At 41.5% G+C, this 19,956-nt stretch overlaps 1 protein-coding gene across 5 annotated transcripts in view; it reads left to right on the top strand.

The window, feature by feature from the left end:
• The window catches only part of ESRRG (estrogen related receptor gamma), a 661,632-nt gene that overhangs the window by 567,175 nt on the left and 74,501 nt on the right, over nucleotides 1-19,956 (top strand). For all 5 annotated transcript variants that reach the window (XM_069233890.1, XM_069233887.1, XM_069233886.1 and 2 more), the window contains one exon: nucleotides 17,727-17,837. In XM_069233890.1, the coding sequence (XP_069089991.1) occupies nucleotides 17,727-17,837 (111 nt within the window). The remainder of the gene's footprint in view (nucleotides 1-17,726; nucleotides 17,838-19,956) is intronic.

Here is a 19,956-nt window from a genome sequence, read left to right on the forward strand (position 1 = left end):
CTCAAAAGTTCATTGTGCATCCAGCCTTCAGGAAGCAATTACAATGTCAAGATACCTCTTGTGATTAATGTTCCTGCTAGGGAGAGAGATGGGAGTTTTCTCTAGCAGCAGCTTTTAGTCACCTTAAAGTAGTGTAGAGGGTTCTGCAAAGAACAGAACTATATTTTGTGTGGATAGCTGAGTGGATTAGTAAATCCAGCCTTTACAAGTGATTTAAAACAAATGAATGTATGTGAAAGGGGGGTTACAGGGAGATGAGGGGCCCAGTTGCTGGGTGGAAGTAAGGTAATCAGAGGAGGTGGTCATAGGGTGTGAGGTACCCAAAACAAATATTGCACTGGGCGCCACCAGCGCTAAAGCCGGCGCTGTTCAGGTGGGTGGCAGAACTCCTGCAATTACAAAATATAAAGAAACAAATACACTAGTAGAGGCCTTTGCATTCCTGACACAAACAGTCTAGTTCTGGAAATAACAGGATTGTGCTCAGTTCCATATGTTCTCATTTTGCAGTTCAACAACTCGGTGCTTGTTTGCTTCTCATTTTAACGCATCAGAGAGCATTGGCTCATCAGAGTGAAGCAAGTCTATCCATTGCTGCATGGATCCAGTTTAAGGCCAGTGTTTCATTCACCAATCCTGTTCCAAACCTACCATCTCTACAATGTAATTCAAAGCATGGGGTGTACGTCCTGGATCCAACAGGGTAAGAGCAAAGTCACATTTTGAGGATAACCAGTGACTGTAAGTTCCATTTTAGCGAAACGCATGCCGGTTTTTCTGTTTTGGATCTCATGAAAATCTGACCTAGAACCAGCCCCTTGGACCAAATTGGGACAACTTTGATATAAAGAAGGGCCTTGGTGAGAAACTAACTGTTCTTCTAATACTACTTCTTCGGACTGCAAGAGGCTACGCACTCTGAATGTATGCGAAATTGAGATTATCCTTTTACAGGAAACCTTGCAAAAAACTGTTTGTTATTAATATTTATTTGTCGATTTAGGAATAAGCCTTGTTCGATCATTAATTTCCATACAGCACTCTCCTACGAGAGTGCGATGAGACTAGGCTCCTGTTATGTGCTATTTTTAATTTACATTCATTCATTTATTCATCTAAGCACCTCATAAATCAGTACGGAATGTTGGGCCCGCATCAGCTTTAGGTTGCTGTATCCCTCGACTTTGCCTAATAGTATCACTGCATGTTCAATTTTGGGCTAACATGCACCATTGCTGTGGGAAACAAACATGCATTTTAGCTCTTGGCTACAGACAGAGTTAGCTGTCTGGTCAGAGCTCATGGCATCACGTACACACACACACACGTGCACGCGCACACAAACACACATGCACATGACATAAGATGCATGGACATACATTCTAATACATACAGAAAGGACAGCTGCTTTCAGCCATTGGCTGCTGTGGATCACCTGGTGTTAGACATTGACTAATAGGGTTGCTCGTCAAAGTTGGCAGTAGCCTATGGCGTTTTGCAGATCTGAATTCTTAAAATTAGCCCACACACATGTTGATAGTACCTTATTCTTCATTAGTCATTATCTTTTTGATTTTTTTTTATCAGAAGGGCCTCTGTGATGTTTGTAGGTACTCCGCCTGCTGTACCTCTTCCACTCTTCTGCTACCCTGCCCATCCCTTTCTGCATGTTTCACATTAGTAGTTGTTTTAGGACCATGCAGCAGCAATGTGGTACCGGGCCACTTATATATATTGTTTTTTTTTAGTTAACTGTTCCAACATTGCTGTCTGCCATGTTGGAATAGAAAAGTTAAAACAGCTAAAATGCCCCCACATGTCACAATGCATACGTTGCTGGAATACATTTCCATACACAACAACCATCTTGGAAAGATTATCACTCCAAGATGGCCAGTGGGCATGTACAAGAGTATCTCTCTCTCTCTCTCGATTTCTCTCTCTTTTGTGTCTCTCGCCCCTTTTTTTGTACAAAACAAGGCCCATTGTACACACATGGCTCTGTAGTTCAGGTCTCCTTTACGTAAGCCATTGACTTGAAGTGCTTCTGTCTCCTACGGGCCGAACTCAGTCTTTTCTTTCTGGGTGGGCGATCAATTCAGCTGTCACTGTAAGGGCAGAGTAACCATCTCATACCAAGCACAGGCATATGACAACATTTCTCATATCATCAGCACCTACAAGTGGAGGCTTCTGTCCTCTTGGCACAGCCACTGCCCTTCCTCTAGGGTTCCCGGTAGATCTGAGGGGACGCTTTGACTGATTGTGCATGTGTGCTATCTGCTATCTGGAAAATATGTTCACCTATGGTGTTCTGTGGCTTTAGGTTGTCAGATCAGAGACTTGAACTGAACAAATCAAGTGCCCACAATCTGATGGCAGCTCGCCTCACGTGAACTCTGGCCACTGTCTACTAAACCCTGTTCTGTAAAATGGGGTTAAGGAGGCAGGCACACGAGGCCAACTACAAGTGCACCTCAAGCACAGCATAACTGCTGGAGAACCTTCACTGAGAATGAAACTGTGCATTAAACTCCTCCCAGAACTCATTCACCCTGAACATTTTGTAGCTATCAGAGATGCATTTTACAAGGTCAAGAGATTTATTTCTGGGGTATGTGGTGAATGTTTCCCCGTAGGGGCTCTAAAGCACTTTGCACAAGAACATATTAAGAAATCCCACACATAGGGTGCAGATGCAATGTAACATAGGGCAAGTATGTCTTTTGGGAAAGGCATTCATTGTTGCTTCTTTCGGATTTGAAGGCATTTAAGACAATATTTTAACTGTTCCTCTTTGCATTCTGAAAGGCCACATGAGGCTGCATATGCATATGTTCTGCTAACATTTGTTTGTACAAATCATCTAGGCGAACCAGTGCCTGTTTAAGAGTTAGGGTACGCGTTCACTGATTTGTAGCGCCGTGTGACCAGCCGTTGTAACTACTAGATGGTTACTCGTTGCAAGAAGGGACGACTGCTTAGATGAACTCAAAATAGTTTGGCAAACTAAGACTATGATACTGTGCAGTGTCTGACCTCACCCCCCAGTCATCGAGTGACCACCGAATGATTCTCGTTGTTGAGTAGTGTTGTCTAGTATTGTGTTGTGACGTGTGATATGGGTCACCCAAGAGCTAAATCGAAGGCAGTGCATCTAAGAACCTTATCATCTATGTAATAAAACACTAACAGATACAATCACCATGAAGTGGTATTCTGACAAGCAACATCGGAAACTAGCCTGGGCCTTCATTATAGAATGGGTCCTGAAGCCACACTGCTGTTCACAAAATAACTGTGCAGCCATTTATTATGTCTAATTTAGAACAAACAAAATGATGGACAACGTGTTAATACTTGCCAGGCAATGGCACTTAATTTACAATCAAGGTAGTCCAGGGTCCTGTTTGTTGTGCAGTGTGTACAGAGTTAACATATGGGGCTCATTACTCTAAAGTGCTATTCAGGGACTCTCTCCCTCTCCGGGACTCCATTATTGTTAATGGGGTTTCTGCATGGAGCTCTGTCAACATTAATGATATCTGGATGCAGAACTCCCACCACTGTGTCACCAAAGTATGGTTTAATGGAGGACTATGGCATATGGTTTTATTGGACACATTTCAAGCCTTTAGAGGACAGCAGGGCCCTCCTCCGTTCAGATGTAAAGGTCCCATTTGTATCAGTGCCAGCCTGCAAAGTTCTACAAAGGCAGCCATGTCGCTTTGCAGATGGCATTCCTCAGTTTTCGAGTTATATATAATACATGACGAACATTTCAGCCAGGTGGTGCCTGAGGTATCAGTAACAGGAGTAGTAGCACAGAGACATATATCAGCTCATCGCTTTGAAAGATGATTTAAATCGTTAGATTTGCCTGTGAGTCCCCATCTAGTCTGCCATAATTCTACATTTTCTATGCTGTGTTGCTCTTTGTTTGTGGCACAACAATAGCACTCTATATTTGCTTTTCTTATTTTGTTGCAAGCTATGAAACAACTTTTCCACTATCTGAAAAATATGACGTGCTATCTCGATTCCAGGAAGAAATGAAAAACTTGGGTGCACAGTAAAGAGGTCTACTTTGGAATAACTTGGAAGATATGGAGGGCCTACAATCATTTTACTTGGATGTGTGCAAGGAAACCCCATGGGGTACCTGTGTACTTTATGACAATGAATTAAAATGAAATTTAAATATATTGATTGTTGGGAGATTTAGCCTTTTAAATCCTGTACTAATGAACGCTTTGTTAATGTGTCATATTTGGTTATGAATTCTTCTTAAGGTGTCTATCGGAAGAAACCACAGGTTGACCTAAAGTTAGCCTAGACTTTCTTGATTCTGCAAGAACCATACTAGTAAATAATATTTTTTGAATTGTTTACTGATACTTCATTAATATGATCTCCTTTGGAAAAATGATCAAAATCCTTTAGATAAGAGACAGTTCTTTGTACACAAGCATCAGAGTTGAGAATTCTGTCTCCAAGTGTGCAGTTTCCATGGAAGTACCATACACCACTCAACATCCCATGTCTTTCAAATGAGGATTAATGGACTACCTTTCCAAGAAGAGAACTGCTGGAGTAGAGGACAATAATAGATATGGTCCTAACTCGGTCACAGCACGTGTGCTCCATATAGACGCATACACAGATCGAGTCATTAGTGCTCCAGACCCATACTTGGAGTATGTTTCTGAATTTATTGTTTAATCATTACTTAGGAAATGACAATGTGTTTCCCGAACACATCCTATGCATAGCATTGTCAAGCTATAAATTGTTTCATAGTCATTCTAGTATTCCAGTGATTACATCACTTACACTGAAAGGCATTCTGTTCCTCAGACAGAGTCCAAATATAAAGCAAAGAGGCAAAAAGGTACAAAGACTGCACCTTCCTTCGATGTATGCACAAAGTTAGGGGCGGGGACAGGCCCATAGGGGTGGGCCCAGACAGTAATGGAATATATGGAAGGATATCTCTCATCCGGTTAAAATAAAGCCAATGATGCCCCCATAGCTCACCTGGCACACCATTAAGAGGGACTTCTCTCACAAAACCCAGTCCCGCTGCATGCTTCCCATTGTTAACCACGCAAGAGTCACTAGGCTCAATTATTGTTTGGGCACAATTAGCAATAAAACAGGTCTTGGTTAAAGCAGCTAAGACGTAAAACTTGCAATAAAAAGACTATTACAACAAATGCACATTTCAGTGTGCGTGTAATTTGGATTGCATCATTGAAGCCTGGTCACTTTTATATGTTAATGGCTCTTTGTCATATTGCTGTCTTGCTTTTTTGTAGGATTGCTGCAAACATTTTACACCATACAGAAAACTAAAAGGGGGACTTTAATTGGCCTGTAATTTATCCTGGCATTTTCAAATAAGTTCTGCTATTGGTTTTGTGTTTTGGGAAACTGTGTGTGTGAATGAAAATAAATATAAACACATACATTGCACACCTGGCCATATGTCAGAAAACTGCAGTTTAAAACCAGTGTCACCAATATTACAATTTTCAGTTTGTTTAACGATGATTTTTCATCCTGCACAAGGGAATATCTCCACATTTCTGGTGTCCTAGTTATACAAATTAATTTCCTGGTAAATATTATTTGAAAACATTTGTATACTTCCCCAATCTAAAAATATGTTGAGATCCATTTTCCCCTTCACTTGTGTGATTAGTAAATGTTCTGTTAGTGTAAGTTTTCTATTACAGGAAGATGAATGAAATGGCTTTACACACATATGAAGAGTAATTTCAAAATATGAGAAGCAGAAAGACAGTTCGAAATTTACTATCGAAGTATCTAATACAAGCATATAGATCAAATTATCTAAGGAATACTTAAACATTTTCTATACTAATAGTCTTCTTGAAATTCTCTTTACTTTCACCATCCTTCAGACATATACTTATATATATTCGGCCATGCTTAAAATGTCTGTTAATACCTCTGATTACAGGTCCATTGCATCACTAATGCATGGGCATTCATCTGATCGTGGACAGTGTTTATGTCGAAATGCAGTAAAATTGGTTCACAAAAATTATAGGATTTCACCTAATGAATGTTTTGCCAGTCAGTACACATAACAATAACGTGTAAAGTACGCAGTTGGTGTGAGCGACCTGGCTTAAAAATATCAAACTCCACAATATCTTTGCAAGTTGTCATGATCATTTTTAGCCTACACACAGAGGTCGGATTTCTTAGCTAAAGGGCTCAGCTTCCGGGTTGTATTTGTGGAGGGGGTTGTCACCCCTTTTCCCATCCGCGGTCTACGCCTCTCACGGTAGATGGGTTGTCTATGGAAGGCTGACCTGAAATGAATGCCTCGGCTCGACCACATAGCAGTGCCGTGATGCACGGCCGCCGGGCCCATGCCTCTCCGCCACAGGTTAGCGAGGCTTCAAATGGAGGAGAGCGGGAGCCGGCAGCCCAGCCAGTCAAATTACAGAATGCTGGAAAGGTCAAAGGAGCAGGGAGCGTGCCACCATTATTTACAGAATATATGAGGCATCGCGTTTCTGATGCCTTTCATTTTGTGACTAAGATTGTTACAAGAGCAAAACTGATGGATCAATTCCAGGGGCTGCGACTGTGCGGAACGCTGGGAATGGGGGGCTTTGTGAAAATTGACATGCTGGTTTTAAGGGAGATCTTATACCGTGCATTGTCATATCTGTACCAATGGACTGTGTGTTGGTGCAGAGCACAAACCCTATGAAAAGAAAAATCGGGGAGGGTAATTAGCATATGCAAAGTGGCATCATATGAAACAGCCTTAAAACTCTGCCTAAGAGTGAATATTTATGCATCTGATATATTCCTACATTCCTCGGTCTTCTTTTTTGTTAGATTTACCAATGAGAACCTGCATGTATCTCCATATTGGGATAAGCCGCCTCAAGAGTGACACAGCGTTGACTTGAGACCACACGTTTAAATCCTAGCACTGTTAACTCAGCCTCTCATCCTTCCAAGGTCAATTAACACAATTAAAACAAGTACTGAAAATCCATGCAAAGTCTTCTTAGGGAAGTGCCTTTATGGTTCTGAAAGTAACGCATTCGTTTTCTAACGTTATTCTGTTCACTTCTGACAATGCAATACAGAACATTTCTCAACCAAAAAGAGACGTATTCACCCCTTTGAGGGACTTACACAGTGATCGTATGGAAAATCGAGGATGGGTGGATGAAGCCAAAGTGTGAAAATAAAACAAAATGCGTTTCAATGCATTCAGTGATTTGTGATTTAGCATTGTTAGCAGTTGTTGTGATGAAGTGCATGGTGATTCCCCAGCTTAACTAACAATAAAAGGGATGATGGTCCCTCCACACACAGAGGCCCCACGCACTAACACTTTGTGCCAGGTTTGTGTAATAAAAGTAATGCACACTGGCACACAGTGTTGAATCAGGATTTACTTTCCAGCGGGAATCTTGTTTTGTGCTAGAAGGAAACCAAGGGAGTGTTTCATGGGTGACCCCTGGGTTTTCCGATGAAACCACCCGTCATTTATGATGCAAAGCCCAATTCACTACAAAAAGTAGACAGCAATTTGTACCCAAACAATGATGCCACCTTGAGACAGGCATAATACTGCAAAAGTTTATTTTGTTCAATCTTTTCCAATTCTTCATGTGTGCTGTACTATACAGCATTATGGTGCAAGGGAGTGTGACTGGCGCAAAGCAGCCTGATGTGCGGCATGCAGAGAAATAGAGAAATCGTGCCATGTCTTAATAGATATGGTGATGTTCTGCTAACTCCCTTTCAGGCAGCACAACACAGGAACTGTGTTTGGTCTTCACATCAAAGATGTGTGACCACACAGCATAGCTCAAATTCCAGTGCCCCATCAATGAGTCCTGGATTCATGGATTCACGATAGGATCCCAAAATCTAGGGCATCTAACAGGTTCGCAATGCTTTTTGCGTTCTCAGAACAATCCTGGTCCTATTTGTTTCACATCTTGGAGATATTTTTTTCCTTCTTCATTCCTGCATCACTTCAGACTGTGATAGCCGCATTTCAAAAAGTCAATTCTAAAAAGCAAAAACAAAAAGATGCACCAAAATCCCACTCATATTACCCCTAGACCACTTACTTCTCAAAATCCACTAACCTCAAAGCCCTTGAGACACAAAATTGCCTATGAAGGCCATAGGTGTATGAAATGACCATGAGATCTACAAAGTACTGAAAATACTCAATTGCAAGTTTCCTCTGAGTCCTTGGGTGGGTGAAACTCCTGTCTGCAACAATGCCATAATCTACACTACTTTTTATTTAAAAACCTCCGGTCCTGAAAAAATGACAGGCAGCCAGCACTTGTGTTTGGCACTCGTTGGCCTTTTCTTTTTACGCTCATGGGGCACCCATTTCACTCTGCCTCCTTCTCTTTCACCTTTCTGCTCCTTCTTTACTTGCTTCTCCTATTCTTCGTTCTCCTTAGTTTATTTTCAACTTTGTTCTTGCCTGTCTTGTCCCTCACTCCAAAATGTCCAGTTTCTATTATCCCCGCCCATAAATACGTGACACCGGCACCGCTCGTGTCCACGTGTCAGGTGCACTGAGCGTCACCGTGTCGAAGCTTTGCACCAGCGAGTCAGTGTGAGGAGCCTGTCTTGGCCAGCTTGTATGACACTGACAGCCCTTCCTCGGTGACACCCTCTCACCCCGCCGGGTGACTCTGGATTAAAGCCTGCAGCTTGGGTGAAGTAAATGAAACGGTGCACTGCCACATGTAAAGACATCCATCATGTTTACTAAAAAGTCTTATTCCATGAAGAGCTAATATATAGTAAAATAATACAGGTTCCTATGGATTGTAACATGACTTATAATATACACATTCGTCCATTATCACCATTTCGTTTTCTAGCACTATATGGCATGTTAACTGTGCAGGATTTCTTGAAAGCGTCTTGTCCTGGATTTTCTCTGTTGACTATGCGGTTAACCAATGTAATAGCGCACACAGGTCTTGGGTGACGTAATTCAAGCTGCAGTACTAGTAATAGGAGATCGCTAATCAAGCGCCCATTAATCATACAAGTATTAGCCTGCTAACAGATGCAGGGAGCTGCGGGCAGGATAACGCACCGCCCCATTGCACAGTGATAGTGTTACACAAGAAACAGATGAGGTCACTTCTGTACACGCTGCATTGGATGTCATGCGGATGTTGTGTAGAGGCATGCATAACTAAAACCAGGATGCACCATTACAAACCAGGGCTCAGTCAGTTGCTCTTTAATGTGTTTTTAAATCACGTGTATTTGGGGCAGTTAGTTTGAAAAAATGTGTTTTTATAATGATTTAAATGAAAAGATTGACTGTTGTTAAGTAATTAAGCAGTTAAGAATGTAGAATTTTAGAAAAAATCTTTGCTTTTGACGATCACTTTCAGTCTGTAGAAGAAAGAGATCATTGTAGTTGTTCTGTGGAAGGCGCAGCTAACAATGGGCACTGATTGGAATTAGAAAGCTCAGTTTTTTACCTTTCATGTAGACATTGTTAATTACACAATAGACAATAGTTAAGCCCTGCAGATTCTTAAAGCAGCATTACATCTCCTCACTTGCAAGACATACTTAATGAAAAGTATCATAGTGAACCAATTTAATCTCTTAGATTTTAATTCAAGTCTAATACCCTGTATCACTTATGTTTAAAATACTAAAAAACCACATGGCATGAATGTACAACATCGTGACCAAATGAAAGGTTTGAAGGTTTTTACGAGCAGTGAAATGATGCCTTCCCGCTATCTACAATGATAATAAATAGTTCTGCACTTGGCATATCTGCTCATGTTTACAGAGTGGGAGAGTCAGTGTGCGTGTGTGTGTGTATGTATATATATACACACATGCCTGATTATTTATATTTACGAAACAGGGGACCTTTTTATAGGCTAACAGGAAATACTGTTAGAAACTAATTGATAACACGAAGGAGCAATTGGCATGTGAAAGGAGTATCTGAAATCAACTGGAATTGTGCCCATTTCAATAGACTGAATGAACAATCACTCCACATTGCTGGTAGTTCTTGACATATATTTAATCAGTGACAGTGCAGAGCAAAACTATAGATGTGTGGGCAAAATATCTGCACTAAATATAGTGTACATCAACAAAAAGGAGTCAGTCTCAATGCAAGGAAGAGAGCATACCACACACCTGCCTGCCTTTCAGAACAACCAGATACACAACATGGAGGCTTCTTAGGCGTACCCAGTCTTCATACAGTTGAGACTGCTACATGCATGATAATATCAGCACAAGGTAAGAGGTTAAGTGCATGACAATCCCACCACAAGGTAAGAGGTTAAGTGCATGATAATCCCACCACAAGGTAAGAGGTTAAGTGTATGATAATCCCACCACGAGGTATGAGGTTAAGTGCATGACAATCCCACCACAGGGTAAGAGGTTGAGAGGAGGTAGGATTCTACCATTACAATCTACACCATGCACCATTCCACAGCAGCAGTATAGATGGTTATCTCAGCACCAGGCCTTTGCGGCACTTACAACTGGCTGCCTACTCCGCAGCACTCCTCGGCCCTCCAGCGTGTGGCCTTAGAGAGGAGAGCATCAAAATCAAGGACATCGCACCGCAGTGGTCACCACTTTGTTTTCTTTATTAAGCAAGTATCAATATGAGCAGGAAGAGTCTGGGACGATGTAACCACAGTGCGATAAAATATTTCTACCCACAAAATGGACATTACTTCTTTGGTATCCAAGCCAGGAGGAAATTAATATTTTACATGAGGCAATTTATTTAGCTATAATCATATATTGTAATGGGATGACAGCCTCACCACAGAAACGTATTAAAGCTTTTTGACGTCCCTATTATTTATGCCTGCTGTGCAGTGAAGACGCCGCTGGAAACAGGATACGCGCTACATTCCGATAGCTCCCTCTTCTGTCTGAGCTCTGGGCTTCTTGTGCATGTGTCACCAGCTGCTCCACGTCAGGCAACTCCTTATGGAGCATGGCAGTACCCTCCAGGCCAAACACGTAGCCTGGGCTCCTTCTTTCAAATCTAAATGCCAGGTAAATATTCCTCTTATAGGTTAGGTAACTGCCCCAAAGAGGAGAGGTGCGAAGAAGCTAGGGCCACAAACTATTAGCTCGCAGGACATGTGACTGTGAACCTCAAGTAACAGGAAGAGGACGAATGCTCGCAAGCCATGGATTGCGAAGTAGTACGGGTAACATTTAACGATGAAAGTACTAGACTAACAGGAGACACATTTCTGGTGTGCAACACAAATGCCACTACTGTAGGTAAATAGCAGTATTTATTTATGAAATGTGTAACAGGCAACTTTTATTTGTGTATTTATTTATTTGCATGTTTTTAAAAGTGGTAGATGAAAGGAGCACCTTGTATCCCTGTTGATGCTGCAAGCAAGAAGGGCCCCTGGTGACTAAGCCCAGTCCCACTGGATGAGGAGCCTTATCAGCAAGGGATCAGGGATACCATGTGGATCCTTAGATCTTTTGAGAGCAGCGCTGCCCCTGTGGAAGAAGTGAGCAGGAATGTGCCCCCCATGTGCTGCCTGGCAGTGCATAGCAAGTGCAAAAATGCAGGAGATGGCTAAGTAGACTAAATCTTCAAATGAGAAATAGGTGCTCACATACTTAACTTCACAGTAATACACTTTAATTGTGCTAAATCTTTTCAGCTTATTACCACAACATGGTAAAATATCTCTTTGCACTGTTCACAACAATTCATATATTTTTAATACACTGCCATGTGGTATATGCAGTGTCCATCATGGGCCTTAGTATACTTCTAGAAGAGTCACAACATTGTTTTATCCTGCCTGAGTAACTACATCATGAGGACTTCTAGCCTTGTTCCACCCGGTGCCTGGGTTCGATTTGTAATAAAATCTCTATGGCACTTTACGATAGCTAATAAATATTACACCCATTTCACAGTCTACTAAGCAATGAAGACACCCACGGAAGAGAAGTAAATATAATTTGCAATGACAAGCAGCAATTGCTGACTCCTGGCTGATGGTCTGCTGAGTCTGTTCATTGCTGATCTCCCGCTATTGTCTATCCGCGCCTGCTCATTCTTGGGTCCTGGCTAATGTCCTGCCACAGTCTGCTGATTACTAATTCTTGGCTACTGCCTTGCCCAAGTCAACCCAATGCTAATTCTTGGCTAACATCTGGTCCCGATTTTGACCACTGCTGATCCCTGGTTAAAGTCTTGTTCAAATCACCCGTTCACCAGGCTGAATCTGTTCATTATTTGACCCTAAGTAACCTAGTCTGAAGTAAGAGGCATAAATATCTTTCCTGTTACAGTTCATAATATGATTATTTATTCTGTAACCAATGAGTTTTGCTTCCTACGTAACTTGACATAAATATGCTACATTTAAAATCTTTTTAAAATAAATATAAAAGTACTTAGTTAAAATCAAGCAAGACATCTGGCTTCACAGACTTCACAACCCAAACTTCAGCAAGGTCGTGCATCTTCAACAAGAACATTTGTAGAAGGTGAAGCTCCTGACTTTGAAAATGAAGAAAATATTTCCCACATCCATCTTTCCTTGTGAATAGCTCAGTGTATGTGTGTCCAAAAGAGTATTTAAGGATCAAAGAACATTTTTTAAAGTGCACTATATGTTAAAACGAAACTAACTTTTTGCAGTTAATTGATGGTACAATTATGGACAGATATCAAAGGAGTATGCGAGAAAAATAGGCATAGGTAACTATTTAAGTACAGATAAAGAAAGATCTCAATAATATTGTTTATACAGGTGGAATTTGAATCATTTGATCTATTCCTGAGCAGGAAGCCCACTCCTCTGTCCTATGCCTGATAACCAAAAAGGGCAGGTCTTGCTGGTCGACATGGACCACACGGTGACTTCTGATCTTGGAAAACTGCGCTCTTTTCAAATACCACATGCGCACAGTCATCGAGCATCAAGGTGTCACCGGAGAAATATTTAATGCCATTCTTTTCCACCAGGATGCCGAGATCCTGATTCATGCTCCTGATGCTTCACAGTCGGATTACTGCGATGCACTTTATTTCGATCTCGCCATATCTCTTGCAAATCATTTGCAAATGGCCCAGAAGTTAGCAGCCAGGCTGCTTAACTATTACTGTTGTCACCGCATATCTCTCCAATCCTTTACAAGCTTCATTGGTTGCTGGTGTGATCCAACATCTCAGAGCATATGAGATTCGGCTGTGACCTTCAAGGCTTACCACATCCTTGTGTCTCTCTCTATATAGATTGCTTTTTCTCAACACTGCTGCCTCCCTGTTATCCTGGGACACTGCATTGGCTTATCGGAACCAATCCATAGGTTGGATAAATTATTCCAATGATAGCGGTCTTCTCTATCCTGCGCTTCGTTAGTTGATGAACATATACCATAAGGAAGCATTAGGACCCTCATAATATATGAACAATGGAAAAACCGCGCTCTGGGATAACCCTTGTTTATGCAGTGACAATTCCATGTGAACCAGCGTAACCAATAGCAACGTTTTGTTTTGCTCATTCGAAGTCTGTGTTATGCCAAACATTATCGGATATACAGCAACAAAATAACCTAAGCAATTACAGTTTTCCACAAAACACTGCAGTTTTTTATCATGACAATCAATGTCCACCAGGAATAAAATAAATGGCTCACAGGTGTTTCATTCTCTGCTACACAAATATAAAACAGAATAAGGGAGCAGATAAATAAATGGATTAGGTCAAAGTGGAGGAGTATAGTTTACTTTAGACAGGAGAAAAACGTCTAGCGCAAGGAAAACAAAAGAGCAGAAGATGCTGGACACACTAAGATAAAGTACAACATGGCTTTTGGGATGTTGGTTATTAAGGTGTAGAGCACACACAGTGAAAGACACCCATCCACCAGTAACTCTGTTTTACTCACACAAAGTCTGTTTTCTGATAAAGTATTAATGCACGGAATTAGTGAAACATTGTACGCGATGAACCTCAATATTGTTCAAGCTCTTTTCATTGTGACCTGCAAACACCATATTCGGGACAAAGAGACCATCATGTATAAAGACCAAGCACTAGACTCAGCAATAACAACTGATCAATTTACAAATGTGATCAGAGAAGCGACTATTACACCCATGTAAAGGCCACTTGTTTACACTTATCTAAAAGCCTGAATAACTGTGTTCTTACTACCTGAGAAACTGATCAACCATAGGTACTACATGTAGTATATACCACAACTCACAACACTAAAGCCAGGTTCTTTCCGCAGAACAAAAAGAAAGTATGTTATTCAACACCAAAATGCCTGCTATGTCATCCAAGATGTTACCATCTTATAGCTGGTGATAACCACTGATAAGTTTGCATTGTTGTGGTGCCACTAAGTACCTCAAGGAGTGAATTATCTTCTGCAGAACTAGCATTAAGCAATACACCCACACCCAGACCTTTCTCCAAATACCTAGAATCTCCAAATACATTACAACAGAAGTATGATACTTGAAACCAGACCCAACCTGCTAAGCCTCAGAAACATATGTGGTAGTCACCTCTTCTCTCATCACCACAGTCTCCAGACAGAGTACAACACTTGTGTGGTGCTTTGCATACATAGGGTCATATTTAAGAGCCCTAATGCCACCTGAGCGCACCCCATTGCATCATTTTTTTACACTAAGGTAGAGCTAAAGTGGCTTTTCAACTGCGTCATATTTGCAAAGTGGCACAATGCATGCATTATGCCACTTTGTAACCCCTTGCGCCACATTATGCCTGCACCAGGCACAATGTGTGTGGGGGGGGGTCCAGTGCTAGGAGGACCACACCAATGGCGCAGTGAAATTTACAAGATTTCACTGCACCACTTTTGGCATCATTTTTAATGCCTGCTCGGAGCAAGCGTTACATTGACTCTCCCATAGTAACCTATGGGCCTCCTTGCACTTTGCTGCACTAGCTTCAAAACGTTTGTCGCTAGTGTAGCAAAGCCCCACAATAGTGTCAAAAATGTTGACGCTATTGTGCTAATGACCACCATGGTGCACCGTATTATAAATACTGTGCAACCATGGTGTTGGTACGTGCCGGTTGGGGGGCACAAGAAAAGTGGCGCATCATAGCTGATGCCTCACTTTTTCTTAAATCTGGGCCATTGTTTGGATTTAGCATCATTGAACTGCAATTTTAAGGTTGCAGTGATCCTGTGCTGGATCTTGCTCACTGGAATTGGCTTGTAATAGGCTGACTGAAGTGGGAGATACTGGGCGGAAACATACATTCTTGGCTCTCCATATATCTGCCCCTAAAACTACCCTACTTATAATCGGGGCCTACGCTGGGAAATGTTTCCTTCTTCATAGGATTCCCATGCTTCGCAATCCTCCTCTATACTTACTCATCTGACTCGTGAAAGTGTGCAGTATACCACGCTAAGTAAGATGGGACCATAGGAATACCTATTTTAATGTATACGTATTCTTCTTCGCAGAGAAACATTTTTTCTTTGTGCCTAAACCACTTCAAAGCCCCCTTGTCATTTGGGAAGTTCCCTTCTCATTCTGCCCTGCTCACACAGATTATTAAAAATTGTTGCAAGTACAAGTATGAATGAGTGTTTCCACGATGGGAATGGCCGTGCAACATGTTTGTGAATACCCACAAAGGCACAACTCTACATGTGTTTTGTGCATGAGACAAGGCTATCTTTCTTTTCTGCCATTCCCCCATACTTCCCACCCCTAAATTTGCAAACACTGAAAATATGTCATAGTGTCAGTTTCTCAGGAGTCCTAAGTGCCAAATACAGCCCTAACTTCTAGTTGTAATGTTTCTGTGAACAGGAAGCGAAATGCAACATCAAGTTCTACTTTGTTGTGCCAAAGAGATTGAGATTAGCACTTTATCACTGTAGCAGCGTTAGAAAATAGACGAATATGTATTTACCTGGAAATAGCTTACACAAAATATATCTTTATATGTTATGTGTGCATTAGGCTGTACTTTGCCTTATTGTAAATAGAATTAAATAGCGTTGAGATGCCCCAGAAAGTGATAAAAGGCAACGATTTTCAAAAGTAGGCTTCTGCCCAGCACGTAATGTCTTTAATAGCGCTGATCAGCAGCAGGAGATGAACACTCTACAGACCTCCCCGCGCTAATTGTAAATTCAGCTGCCGAGCGCGAGAGCTTTAATGTTAGTCGTGCCTTTTATCTCTCTGGATAACTTAGGACTTAGGGTAGTTGTTTGAAAAAACAAACGCCTGTCTAATGGATGTGCTGTTCATCCCACCTCATGCGTGAAGCTTTAGTTTCACCTGAGTAGAACGTTGGTTCCTCCTGATGCACAGCCAAGTGATCGCAAGAGCTGTCAGGCCAGCACCAGGGGAGTAACAAAGGCCCCTGCAGGCCAGGAGGTGCAGATGGGGGCCTACCCTTCAGGGACCCCTTCCAGCCGAACAGTTGAGAAAGTGTGTGAGATGTGGGAATCTCAGGGGGCCCTCACCACATTCTACGGGGGAGCCACATCATTTTGCTTTATTGAACCAAATTACACCATCTTCCTATAACTCATTATATCCTCAACATTAGTGCGTGAGCAATACAGGATGCTGCCCTGGCACTATTTTGGTGAATTATTTCTGCTTGCCTGCATTGCAGATTTACCAGCCATCCCACGTTAAATTAAACCTTAAGGATTAGCAGGAGTCAAATGCTAATACATTTTAAGACATACGGTCCAAGTACAAGACCCAAGGAATAGCCGATGTGGACTCCATCCAGAAACCTCAATGACACAGTGTGAGGAAATTTACAGGTGCAGTATTTCTGCACTATTGCAAATGTGAACCTGGAAAATGGAGTGTGGAAATATGTGTGTCCATGCATGTTTTTTTGCCTCAGTACTGGCCATCTTCTCCACAAAGATTTCAGCAGGTGTTTGCTAGTGAAATCTGCATAGATGCACAAATTAAGAGTGAGATTTAAATGCACTACTTGTAATCCTGATTCTGAGTGTAACCCCCATCCCTGGATGAATCATAACTACCACCTGACTCAGAATGATGGTCCCAGAGAGAAAGAAAACTCATAAAAAATTGTGCAGATTTTTGACCTATGACAACTCTGGTCATCCATGCCAAGAATTTAGCACTGAAGCCTTTTTATTTTATTTTGACTCTCGTTCTTACCTATTACATATTTGAAACAATAAATCAAACCCAAAATCTTAATATGCCAAAGGGGCTGGGTGTGGCATATATTGGCAGAGCATTTATCGACTCACAAGATACAGTGTGTGTATGAGCAGTGCGCGCAACCCACAACAGCCCAGAAGAAGGGGTTTATACACAAAGAAAATATTGGGGTGGTACCTTTATGAATCTATCAAGTATTCAAAACAAAGCCTTTGCAAAAGTGATTTTAACTGTTATTTTAAAATGAATGTAGCATAAAAGTTAATCTAATTTTCACAGTGTTTGAAAGTTCGCAAACCCCTTAACTATCAACTTACTGAACGTATGTGCAATAGTTATATACCTTTATTGGGCATGCAAGCTTTTCTTGTAATGCATACTTAAAAACATATGATTGTCATTGACACAAAAACAGAGAAAGTTATCAGTTTAGTGTATTGCTTTAAACATATTTTTCTTTCCGTTTCAGGGGTTCGTCTTGATCGAGTACGCGGAGGCCGTCAAAAGTACAAGCGCAGAATAGATGCAGAAAACAGCCCCTACCTGAATCCGCAGCTAGTTCAGCCAGCCAAAAAACCATGTAAGTATATACGATACTGCAGGTAGTGTCTGGAATAGCGATATTTAACGCAGAGCATCATTTGGCGTAAGGTTGCGTGGCAGTACTTTGTTTTACACTTGTCGTTTTTTGTGATAAGGCCTGTGGAAACTTAAGTTACAGGAGTATGTGAGATTCTCAGGTACATTAACGCAACAGGTGAGCATAAACGCATTCATGCATTTGAGTCCCTAGCTTTAGATTTTACATCTAAAGTATTTTGCAGATTTTCCAATTGAATGACTTAGTTGTTGCTTATTATTAAGGATGTGCCTTATTGCCTTGAGTATTGTAAAACCATACCAAGCCAGTAACTCTGTACGTGAGTGCAAACCTTGCTTAGCTTTTCTTACAGAATCACTCAACTATAGCAAAAGAAGGGGCTGTCAAGTTACAGGGACGAACAATATATTTAAAATGGATGTATGCAATTTTAAAGAAAGGCAAAAGTCGTGGTTCTCATGTTACCATCACATATGTTTCTTAGTTTTTATGAAAAATACACAAAAGCACGTAAAAAAAAATCATCTTGGCACACCTCGAATGTCAAGCTCAAGATGTGAGTTGATTGCAGGAAACTATGGGTCTTTTTTTTTACTTTGGGATCATGTCACGCTCGCTCCTGAACCATCAGTGTTCGGCAGCCTGCAAATCCATAGTCTTGTGAAATTCAGAAGTACTTGAGAGGATCTTGATAGTCTGTTACATGTTTGCTAGGTTGGACAACAGCCACAGTCAATCACCGTCTGCAGTTTCATTCACCACATTTCAAAGAGCTCCACTCAGCTCTGCTATGAAAGGCAGAGCGCTGCTACGGTATCTGTAGTTCTGCCATTTGCAACATCCTGTTAATAACTGCCACGTAGAAGCAAAGGAGAAAAGCACAGAAAGTAGCAGACATCTCCAGGTTCTCTAAGAGAGGCTCTTCCTTCTGCCTGGCCTTTTCACTTTTACTGCTACACTGTTGTCGCTACCCAGTGTTTCTCACACACTTCTGTGGCTTCCTTATGTGTTTCCACCCAACCACTGCTAGTGGGTGAAGAAGGGCTTCTGCTTGCATCACAATTTCTATGAAACCAAAATGTGTGTTCACTTGGGCCACATCCTTTACTTTGGCCTCATATCATGTTTCTTCTACAGTCATTCTTGAGCCAGCAATAATTCACATTGATCACTAAATGCACATGTAAATTGATTCAGTATCATGCTATCTGCCTAAGTGTCTTTGATGGACTGTCCATGTTCAGTTTTAGTCATCTCTCTTCATAAGCCCCTGTTGTGTAGGTACTAAACCTCAGGCAAGGCTTCATAATGCATGCGGTATCCCTCTTTGGCATTTGATTGCTGGCTGGCAAGCAGGCTCCCCTCAAAGTCATTCCACCCAGCAGGGGTCACTGGCGAATACCGCAGCTATGAACATATGGGGAGCTGTTGAGCACATAACAGACTTTAAACTGTAAGCGAAAGGGCATTTTCGCTACTTCAGTGGAAAAACAGGCCATTTTACATAAAATTAAGGCTTAAGTGAACATATGGCATGGTTTCCCTGTGCCTTTCCAACAAACATTATGCTGATTATACCTTCAATTGTCCAATCTGGCTTCCGCTTCTCAGACTGCCTAAGCTGTTCCGCCAGTCAGTAAATGCATTTTGGGCCTGCATTAAGCAGATTTTCTGCATTATAATAAAAACTTTCTGATAATTCTATAAAATGTAATAAACTCTAATGCTTAATTTCATTAGGGGTTTTAATTTTACTGGATTTTAGCTAGGCGGAGATTGTCCTCTCATTTTTTTGTTCAGTGTAGTCATTGCGCTCACATGTTGACGGTGTAATTTACAGAAGGCTGTTAAAGTGGAGTTTAGTTGCCGGCGCCTCAGCCATACTGCAACCACAAATGGTACTAGTAAATTGCATAATTTTGTCCTCTCAGTGCAGACCTACCCTCTGACGATAACTAAGAGGGTAAAATAGGTGGCTTCCCTCATAGACAAGAGTAAACACACATACTGCTCACACAATCCACACACAAAAAAACACATACAAAGTTCACCAACAGGAGTAGTGGCCTGCCCCGCCCGGGTCCCGCCCTCTGAGGAG

Source organism: Pleurodeles waltl, chromosome 5, assembly GCF_031143425.1.
Source record: "Pleurodeles waltl isolate 20211129_DDA chromosome 5, aPleWal1.hap1.20221129, whole genome shotgun sequence".
NCBI lineage: Eukaryota > Metazoa > Chordata > Amphibia > Caudata > Salamandridae > Pleurodeles > Pleurodeles waltl.